The 11818-nt window shown below is 30.9% G+C and overlaps 1 protein-coding gene across 1 annotated transcript; it reads left to right on the forward strand.

Moving 5' to 3' along the window:
- Positions 1 to 6518: 6518 nt before the first annotated feature.
- On the forward strand, positions 6519 to 9000 carry LOC132731190 (myoglobin-like). Its single transcript, XM_060717326.1, has 3 exons — positions 6519 to 6994; positions 7277 to 7502; positions 7835 to 9000. The coding sequence occupies exons 1-3, from the start codon at positions 6822 to 6824 to the stop codon at positions 8018 to 8020; spliced, it is 585 nt and encodes a 194-aa protein (XP_060573309.1). The 5' UTR covers positions 6519 to 6821; the 3' UTR covers positions 8021 to 9000.
- The last annotated feature ends 2818 nt before the right edge of the window (positions 9001 to 11818 follow it).

Raw genomic sequence — 11818 nt, forward strand, 5'->3', positions numbered from 1 at the left:
TACCTCTCGCTTTTTTATATAGTGTAGGAAACTATTTCAGAAAACAAAATACACAACAAAATGGTGTTTGATGTTTAATACATAATATGCTCTAATATAACAAAGTAAATAATGAGAAGGGGGACAGAGTTAATCGAAATAAAAGTTCAATGATTTTGGAAAATATACTTTAAACAATAACATCCTTTCGAAAATCCAAAACAAACGTAATAACGTAGTCAAATGCCTGTGTAATATTGCTCTTGCATTTTCGCGTCGACAATATTAAAAGCTTTTTAAATTACTTGTGTGTTTCTCAAAATCTCACATTAAAGTCATATATTTTACTTATTCATGCGTTATTGAACAAGTTTCTCCCAACAAACATATAGATGATTTATGTCATTTAGTGGAATACTTTCAGATTGTATCTCTCTCAGGATGTTGGTAATGCATTTTCAATTTATATCTAAGAATTTGAAATACACTTAGTGGGTTTCACTTTCAAATTTGTAATTATAATGAAAAATAGCTCAATTATCTAGCATGTATTAAAATATCAGGAACGTACTTTTAACAGTCACATTTGCGTACTAAATCATTACTACATTCTTAAGTTTAAATATGAAATGATAGTTTTGCGTATGCATTTGTTTAAATTATAACATAACAGGATCGATTTGCATACTTTTATTTACCTTTAAGTTTATTTTGCTTTTTTGTATTTTCACATAATGTTTAACATTTAAAATGTTATGATTGTCTCTATGTTGAAGAACTTATTAAAGGAGTTCCACAAAGGAGGTCAAAAAAGACTAAAACATAAAATTTTATATTTTTACATAGGTCGAATAAAGCACTTTTTTAGATTGAAAATGATAAAGAAATATACTCAGTCGATAATTAGTGGAATATCTTGCCCGATTTGAGTGAAAGCGATGCAACGCTTTTCATTTTTGGGTCATTTTTGCACAATTAAAAAAAATAGTGTTAGGGAATCTTCTGAAAATTGGCACTCAAGTTATTGGATCAAACCTGCATCAAATGGAACACATCTCTTGAAACAAATATTTTCAGTCCCGTCATGTTAAAATATCTCAATGGTGTTCCATCGGAACTTTTTTTTCACGTACTTTTTTAAGAAATTGAAATTTAACTAATTATATTGATTATACATTGTATATATAAATTCAAAAAAGATACAATTTAACTACCTTTACTCAAGAAAATGATGTAAAAACTCCGATTTCCAAAAATAAAACTGTCCTAGGAAACCAATATCACGTTTTTGAAGAAGGGCTGTGATCGTTATGAGAAATAATTCGAAAGAAATTATTTAAATGTTGTTATTTTTTGTTGTTTATTCATACGACCGTTATATCAAAACTTGAAACCATCATATTTACGAAATGTAATTTAGCAGCCTTCATATTCACTCATACTTATTCCTTTTAACCTGTATATATATATTACGACACATTATCTGATCAAAGAGCTGTGATGATATGATGTTGTTTGACTAAAACGAACGGCATCTGTGTCCACAAATACAGCTTAATGATGTCATTATTTTGTTTTCCTCAATAACAACTGAATAAATAAGATCTGTCTCAAGGTTGTCTCAATCTTCACACAGTGAGAAAACTTTAACATATAATTATGTTTGTTATAAATTCAATCTTGATATTTTTACCTGTCAAAATAATATCATCGTTAAGGGTTAAATTATTGAAGAAGTACCGCACGTTTCAATATTTCGTTGTGATATTACAATATTAAAATAATATACAATTTCGAAACAAACGTGCAAATCAAACCGCAATATATAATAGAAATAGCCAATCATGAGGTGGTTTTAAAAACTTACTTTTTAGTACAAAGGAAATACATAGAAAAGTACATTTGATAATACTGTACTGATACGGCCCTCTATCGGACATAAGGAAAGTTACTGAAATGTACGACATATGAAAAATTCTATTTTTCTGTATGTTATTTCTTTTTAGCACGTAACATTTAAAATGCAAATAATATTTACATGTTTATTATCTATCTATTAAGGATATAAGTTAAATTGGCATTTTCTGATAATTCTCATCATTCATATTAACTACGAATTTAGAAGTTTTAGATAGATAGATTGATTGATTCAATTAATGTTTCATGTTTATTATTTTTAGGGGGAAAATCGATTCACACGATATTTTATAACAGGCAAATTAAGTTGAGAATAAAATAACAAGCTGGTATGATGCTAATGACAGGTATAAATTCACCGACGTATAGTTTTATATGTCTCTTCTTGATCCAGATGAGCTGTTAAGCTAGATAAGTATTGGTCTTAGAAAACTAACAGCTGTGTCTAGAAAAAAACTTTTTGTTGACCTACTTTAAGTGCTATGTCAATATCCTAAGATAAAACATTTTAAGTGATTAAGGACAATGTTCAAGACATATAAAATGAAAACAATGTCAATATTAAAAAAATAAATTGATACTATTGCATGCATCACCTTAACATAAAGCTTTGCTTAAGAAATGAATATCGAAAACTAAAAACTTGCTTTCGTCTTAGGTGATGGTAAAACATTTTGATGCAAGAAACGATGTCAGACGACATTCCTTTCTTGTTTCTTTTCCTTTCGTTTAGTTGTGAACACGTATGCTGCAACAGTGCATATATTTGAAACAAAACAACCTTAACATGTTTAAGAAGAGGAAAAAGACGAAATTGTATTTACTTTGAATATCATCAAAATTATCAAAAATCATAATAGTTGGTGAAGGATGATATTTTGCTATGACAATCGTTACTATTTGTGTCTCTAAAGCGAAGCGGAATTTTGAGAAATAAATGCGAATGATATGAAGCTTGCTTTTCGTAAAATGCTGTCAGCCAATTGATTTAAAAAGTGGGTAATGTTTCTTAAAGGATTCACTATGGGGGATTTAACTTCTAAAGAAGAAATACTCAAAGGCACCATGACGCATATTCTGACACGAAAATCTATTTGTATGTTTTATTCTGTCTGTCGGCAATTTAATAAAGTGAAGTACATTGAATAATATTATAATACATCCAAGCGTGAAATTACACAATTCTTTTAGAAAGATGTAATTGTCTTGAGACCTGGTTATATTGCTGTTTCACAGTTCAGAATTTTCTCATATGAATCAGGTCGAAGAAAGACAGGCTAGGTCATGCTTGTTAAATGTTCTCAATATTTTATTTTACTAATACTACATTTTTGCTATGCTTTTACACATAACGAATTAAATTGACTGAGTATTTTGTTTGTTTTTTATTTAATTTAACTTATTAATAACATGAATGCTTGATTTAAATTAGGTTTAGGCATGCAGTATAATTATTCCCAGAAATTGTACACTGTCAGGTAAATTTTTAATAAGAATATATTAAAGCATGTAAACTTAATTTTGTTTACTTATTTAGTTGGTTGATATTACGTCTTAAAGTGATTTTATGCGCATTTATGATAGCTGAATTAACTATATTTAATAATATTGACTGTTAAAATCATGTTGGTATTAGAAAATGGATAAAATAAAAAGGCTGCCCCACACTTTTCATAAAGTGAACGTAACAGGTAGTTTCAATTTGATTACAATACGCTCTAAATAACGCTTCGATTTTAGATCTGACCGTGACCAAATACGAAACCATTTCTGGAAATATTTCACACAGCTAATCATCGGCGAGCTTTCATACTTTTGAAAGCGATGTGATTTGTAATTTTAATCCTGGGAAAACAATACTGAGTAGGTAATTGACACGATTTTTAGAACAAACATCCATATAGCCGACAGGTTAACTGAAAAAAAAATCTTACCCATTATAAATTTACACTATTTTTTCAAGTTATTTTGTTTGTCTTCAACGGATAACTGTATTTTGATACTTCTCCTAATGCCTTTGTCAAAACCGATTTGATTGCATGGCTAAGAAATAGCTTTCTCGGGAAATCCGAATTTTAAGAAGGCGAAACATATACGGTCGTCGTCAGATCTACATAAAAGAAATAAGTAGATCTGAACTTTAGTCAGATTGAGGTAGTTTTGTTGTATATTTATAGAAATTACCTTGAACTGCCGGAGTTATAAATCGTTCATGCGAGGTAAATTATGAAATTGAAAGGATTTATGGCGAAATGTAAAATTATTTTGACTTTCACCTGTTTACTCGCTATATACATTTGGATGGTCATAGTGGTACTTTAAGTTTTCGTTAATGCAAAATTGAATTTATATTAAGCATATTAAGATACGACATTTTATTTCTCAAAACGAGATCAAAATTGGTACACGGCAGTGCTTTTCCTATTGTGCGTGTACTTTTCTCTGCTCCTATTCATTAACTTAAGATTAAAACTATTACGATTATGATAATACCGTCCAATTCATACAATGATTAGTAAAACAACTGGTTATACAATATTCATATCAATATGATAAACAAGATCAACAAGGAAAGGCGGACTTCAGTGAATGCAACACCCACACGACCAAGCAACAATGACTAGCGGCCGAGAGTCCAGGAGGACCCTAAACAAAAAAAACAGGAAAGGGCACAAGGCAGAGCACTCTTTAAGCTAACTTTCACCATTTTATGAAATCTTAAAAGAGGTTTAGTAAGTTAACTTTGTAACAAATATCAGAACAGATTTGGGTTATTACGATGAAGCCTAACAGTTATAAGAAAACGGCATATTTCCCCAATACAGGCAGAATATTTCCAATATTGTGTTTTCTTCCCTATCAAAAAGACAACATTCCTACAGCAATCAGTTACCACGGGCAGAACTAAGAGGAATACCAAAACGTTGGTAAATTAAGTGTCTTTCGAGTATTCATTTTGCAAAAGGATTTTGGTGCTTAAGAAAATATTCTTAAAATATGAATATTATTAAAAAAAGAACAAAATAAATATAAAACATATTGGACATACATTATTTACATTATATGGTTATTGTATTGAATAGGAATAAAGTGAATTATTAAACAAAGAAGCCTGAATTAACTGATGGCTAAAATTATTCAATCTCTAAATGGAAACCAGATGCATTGCAGTGTAAGATAATGTGTGCTTTATTTTTACTCATTTTATTTAGTACCGTTTTATAAACATGTACGAGGGCTGTTCGCGAAGGCCGTGTAAAAAGATGGCACTAGACAATAGATAAATTATATAAAGATAAAAAATGCATTTCTAGAAAATTTATTTCATTAAAAATCCAGTGATATACTACACATGCTTTTATAAAACATGAAAATACTTTAAATCACAGAAAACCTAATGCATGTAAGTACAACCGGGGCAGTGACGTCGCGCTTAACGTCAAAATTCACCGTTTTATCTATGTAGTCAACGCCTACGCGCGCGTACTTCCGATGCTGGTAAATCCATTTCGGACTACTCTTGGTAAAACATTGCACCATTGTTATCTCTTTAGAAATCTGGAAACGGATTCCACGTAGCCGTGCCTTTAGTATCGGAAAAAGTCTGAAGTCCGTTGGAGGCAGGTCCGAACTGTATGGTGCTTGTCGTAACATTCGAGCTCTCTCGAATAGAAGTAAATCGGGGCGTTTCTTTCTTAATGCACGTTCGAGATCCCTCCTCAGAACCTAAAATTAAAAAACGCGAAAAGCATACTGTTTTTTTTTGTGTAATAATTATGATTTGTTCATACAGCTGTGTGTAATATTATTTATAACTTATTTTAATGGTATTTTATTATTTAATCTAAAGTTTTAAGTTTTCAACAATGATAATTTTTAACAATATCGTGTATTCATGGTTTGTCCGTCTGGAATCTGGTATTGTAGAATTTTGCTTTCTCTGTCCATGAAGAATAGGAACATAAGTTTGCCGCCAATTCTAGTTACTTAAGCTTGTCTAGCGGGTAGAGTCTGCGGGGTCTTCCACATGGATGGCTGGACTTTGGATTTAGGGTCGTAGTGCCACAACCAAGATTCATGAAGCGTAACAATGCGGTCTGAAAACGTATTACCTTTGAACTCCATTCGCCTCAGAAACGCTATAGAACACTCAATACGACGTTCCTTATCATGATCCGATAGTAATCTCGGGACCCATCTTGAGATTACTTTAGATATATTTAAATCGTTTGTAAGGATGTTTTAAACGGCAGACAGCGAAACACCATGTTTCCCAGCACGCGCCCTCACTGTTAGGCGACGATCTTCCATAACTAGAGCTCGGATTCATTCCACATTTTTCGGTCTTACAACTGCTGGTCGGCCAACCTTAGGCTCTGTTAAAATTGAAGTCACACAATTCCGGACCCGATCGTAATTTATAAACAAATGGGATACTAATTTGACGTTCTAAGCCAGTTTCTATTATTTCCCGTGCCTGTTCTGGTGTGTGACCAAATCGGCGTATAAATTCAACAGCTCTCTCACTTCATGTCGGATGAAGTATCACTCTGTTGGTATTAACAAATTTGTTGACAACTTTGCAAGCATTACAGTAGAGAGATTTAATCCGCTTTACTTGGCTTGTGCTAACATTCAAACATGAAATCAAATTAAAGCTGTGGTGATCGGTTTAAGTTAGTCGACACTACATCTTAAACAAAAGGTATTTGAAAATTGCTTTCAAAAAAATATTTTTCCAGTTTTACACGGACTTCGCGAACAACATTCGAATAGTGTCATCACAGGTATAAAATAAAACACATTGGTTCCGTTTGAAACTATTGTATGTAAACAACTAAAACACTATATAGTGCATTGTTTCTTGAGTATTTTAACAAAATTGATATATACATTTATCCATCAGAATAATAGGATATTTTAAAATGGGATGTACATGTGAAAAGATTTGGAGGCGAAAACATTCAAAAATTGGTAATAAATGTGACATTTTTGATTCATTACCACATATGACAGATGCACAGAAAGCTGTTATTCGGAATAATTGGCAAATTTTAAAATGTCATGTGGCAAATATTGGAGTTATAACATATGTTGGGTATGTACATATTTCAGGTTTTCTTTTCTTGAATAATATGTGAAGTGTCTAAAAAAGCTAATGGATTTATGTTACAATATACAAAAGTGTTATTATGAAACAAAAACTTTAAATTGCTGATAAAAAAATCACCGATTCAGCACAATCATGTTTTAATTAAATAAAATGCTTTATATGAAATTTAGAATACGCTTATTTACAAACCTTTATCACACAATGTTACTTAAATGACATAGTTTAGTTTTCCTCTTTGTACTAGTTTTATTCAAAATGCATTCACAGAATGTTTGAAAGCAGGCCAGAACTTTTAGAAGTATTCTCGAAGTTCAAAGGTCGAGATGTAGATGAACTACGGCGAGCTGGTCTTCTTCGGGAACATGCACTTCGGGTAATGGCCACGATTGACAAAGTGATTACCCGACTTGACGAGCCTTCCAGTTTAAAACAGATGCTCAGGGAGGTGGGAGGACATCACAGGGTATATAAAGTGCCTCCAGATTATTTGCAGGTAATTTGACATTAGTCTCCAAATATAGCTTTTATATCAATGTTTCTGTCCTGGATGTTTACATTTTTAAAATATAAAATATTTCGTTGATAAAGTTTTTGTAATAATTGTATGCAAACATGTTTGTATGATTTAATTGTTTGAATCGTTTTTACTAAGTTAATTACATTTTTCGTCATCTGAAAATACCACAGCTTTCAACCAGCATATTAACTGTACATACTAACGCAATCCATTTTCCAATTTATTCTTAATCTGTACATCTTTATGTATATATGAATTAAGGGTGTGTATGATTTGTAAACAAATTTTAACCTATCGCTTTGTTTCAGGTCATTTTGCCTCATTTTCTAAATGCAATTAAACCTCATATTGAGGAGCATTGGTGTGATGATTTGGAGGACGCGTGGAAAACTATGTTTGCCATTATTTTGTATCATATGAATGAAGGATATAATGAAGGACATAGTGAGTCAAACCATAATCAGGCAAAACACATTGTTGAACCTTCAGTTTGAACTTAATTTGTATGTGGAATTGAATGCTACACGTATCAGGACATAATAAAGGAAAATCTATATAAACAGTATTAAATCGACGATTATAGAATATGTGAAAGTCTAAAGTAACATATTTCGTAAGCATACCTTGTTCAATTGTATTAAGTATGTATAGGATCTCAATTACAACTTTTGTTAGTAGAATGTACGTATATAAAAACAACTCCAACAACTAAAATAAGTATAATCTAATAAATTATACATTTTTGTTTTAGTAGGAGGAGACAGCATTTTAAAACGACATGGATTCCTTTTTTCATTTGACGGAGTATGTTTCAAGAAAAATTGTAATTCTTTCAACCATTCTTGCATGCGGGACTCTGAATTGTGACAACTCCAGTATGAACAAAACCACTGATGTTAAACCCATCTTTGGTGACGACTTCATATTATTTCGGTGTATAATGTTCTTAGTAAAGGCGTGTTATTTTAGAAATATCTAATCTATGCAAATATAGGAATATTTTTGATAAAGAAATAATGGCATTCCCGTCGCTTGTTCACGTTTTAAGATAAAGTAAATATAGTGTATGTACTAACATCAATAAGAATTAATGTTGAAGATGCTATATATATTGATATGGGTCACTAGTTTTCACTCGAATTGTTAGTAATTAGTTTGTAAAGTTGATAATTGTAAAGTTGTTCCTGATATTTTACAGTAAATTTTACTGTTGCATAATCACAAACAAACTATCAATTGCAAAATATGACACTGCCTCATCATTTTGTAATACATTTGTCTCATTTTGGAATTTTTGAGTCTAGTACATTGTAATATTTTCAGACAGCATGACGTGGCAAAATTGCCACTTTCATGTCATATTTCTAATGACAATTATCAATCAAATAAAGTACAGTTGATTTTTCGATTCAAATGAAGAACACTTATTTTTCGGTTTCCTTATTCAATGTATGCGTCATATCTTTATTCCTTCATACCTAAAACTGCCTCCATGATTCAATATCAACATCCTAGATAAATGAAGTTTGATAGATAATATAGAAGTTTTAAATACTTGCCAATGCATAGTAGAATAAAATAGATAAATACAGAGTCCCTAAAGAAAGCCCAACACGGCAAAATTAAAAATTTTGCAGGCTCGGTTTGATTGAGCCTGTTCATGGACGGTACTGGAAAGTGCAAGTTACCGTCCACGCCCCCTAGCACCGGCTTAAGCAGAATTCAACATTTAAACATGAAATGGTAAAATTTGGAATTTAGAAACATCCGCAGATGTGTTCATAAGTTCATTTAAATATGGTGTGGAAAAGGTATTAAAAACAAGTTTTCTTGTGTAATAATGTTTTAAATATGAATTTACACACATTAGAAAATACCCTATAGTATATATATATATAATTGAGAACTGCATAAAAAAAGTTGAATACTTTAATTGTTTCCAATCAACATATAACTTACAAATATTAACGAGATTAATATAAGGATAAAGATTATCCGAATTCCGTCACCAATGGGTTTTAGACTCTTTCATGTGGGAATGCTTCCCAGCTTGCTAAAGGACCGTCGGATGTTTAACTCTTATGTCGTTTCGTGCGTGGCACCTGAGATATATGAAATATCTCTCCACAGTTTAAGCATGAATGTTACAGTGACAGTATGACTTTAAACCCGAAGAGAATGTTGTTGTTCTAAAGTAACAGTTTCTTCCTCCGAGTTCATATTCCTTCAAATGAAACATATGTCTTCTTCGTTTTCTTTCTTGCGTCTATCTACGTTGAATGTTTGTTTATATGAATTAATACGGAATATTATAGTGTTGTAGCTTTCTGAAGCTTTATATTTAACTATACAAATCAAATAGATATCTTGCGTGATCGGAGGCCCAACGATATATAATTTTCCCACGCAGCGAGTAACAAAATACTTGGCCTCAGAAAGCTTTTACAACATAATTATCCTTTTATTATATACCTCATGTTTTAAGACAAAATGTTTCAATATTCTTAATTTCTATAATAAGTTATTTCAGAAATTGATATATAGCTGTCAAGAAATAAAAATCACGAATGACTGATAAATACTATTTTCTTTGCAAAAGAGGCCACGCCTTCAGAAGTGTTGCTTCTCGTTTCCAAATGCTAACTACTACACAGCTTAAATGGACACCAACTTGAAAAATTGTCCAGCGCTTCCATATATGGGACTGTATTTGTCATTTACATAATATTGACTTTTCTATCTGTTGAAGCGTATTCGCACTTCACAATTTGCGTGTATTTAGGGAGAATATTATAGGTATATAATAAATTTTGTTACTCGGATTTCATGCTCCAAGAGACTGTCAAAATTGTAAATAACTGCAATCTCAGCAGTCCATTAGTAGGCCACTATGTATTAATGTCATTTATTTTGTAGTAATATCATAAAATATCGTTTCTTTTTACTTCCAGAATCTTTTAGCGTAACATGATATTTTTCAAGTTATAAGAACATATTAATTTAAGCTATCATATTGGGGTGTTGCTGTAGACAAGGAGGAGGTTGCATGTTGTGATAAAACATGTTATGTTCCTTAGCATATTTTCATTTTCTCCTTATTATAAGTACGTAAGTAAATTCACAACTCACACATTTTAATAAGCATATTTTATACAAAATTGTTACTACAGATTATCATAGATGACATGACAGTAAAATCAAAATAAACATTTCTTACCCTAGCTTAAACTTTTTACGCTTTAGATGAAATATATTATATTGCTCAAAGTCCCGCTCTTAGAAGCATTTGTATTCATTATCACGGCTTAAAATGTCAAAATATCGCTTGTTGGACATATAAATCACATCTGAAATACAAGTAAAAACATGTGCAAAATACATAGACAGTTTAAAAAACAAAATATATTCATTTCATGTCTTTAAAGAACATGGAATTGTTCTTTAGAGGTTTTGAAAACAGTTGATACAATACAATACCTTAAAATATCATTAAAATGTTTTCAATTTTCAAAATAATATACAAGATCTGTGTTTGTTTGAAACGGATTTTTTCTCCAATTTGTCCTCTCCAAATAAAATATATTTTGATGTATGCATATTTCTTTCATTATATTTTAGGACTTGACAATAAAACTTAGTCTGTTGTTTTGTTTTCGAATATACATTCATTTTGTAGTTTTATTACTTCCAATATATCATTCTACTTTTTTCAGTGTTGTTATTTTATGCTCATTATGTCTATAATATGGTGTTTAATTTAATCAAGAATTTTCTAAGCCAAAGTATTGAACGATCATTTTACATACCTTTCTAATCAAATCATATGTGAAACATGAAATCAAGATGGAAAGTAAACATGCATCTACGACGAAGGGGAGTAATAAAGCCATTAAAAATAACGATATGTACTAGTGTTATACCATTGCAACATTTTCGTTATAGAAACATAGTGTAACTATGCTCTATGGTCATTTTTACTGTAAACTGTTCTCTTAATTTGGGTATGAATTGTGATGTAGGTTCTTAATTTATTGAACTCGTTCCAAAAAATACTCGGATAGTGTAATTTTATTCAACTCTTATTTTCATTCAGTATTGACCCTAAACCCTTTCAATAGCCTCAAAATCAGTGGTTGTCCCTCTTTTTGACGCAATGAAAAGTCAAATACAATAGAAAACTTATATAGAAATGTATCAAGTTATAAAATCTTCACAAAACATTGTTAATACTAATCGAATGATTATAATGATATTGCTTTACCATTCAGATTCGTGTTTAAGATAATTACGTT

Source organism: Ruditapes philippinarum, unplaced genomic scaffold (assembly GCF_026571515.1).
Source record: "Ruditapes philippinarum isolate M1 unplaced genomic scaffold, ASM2657151v2 ctg10071_1_1_1_1, whole genome shotgun sequence".
NCBI classification, from domain to species: Eukaryota; Metazoa; Mollusca; class Bivalvia; order Venerida; family Veneridae; genus Ruditapes; species Ruditapes philippinarum.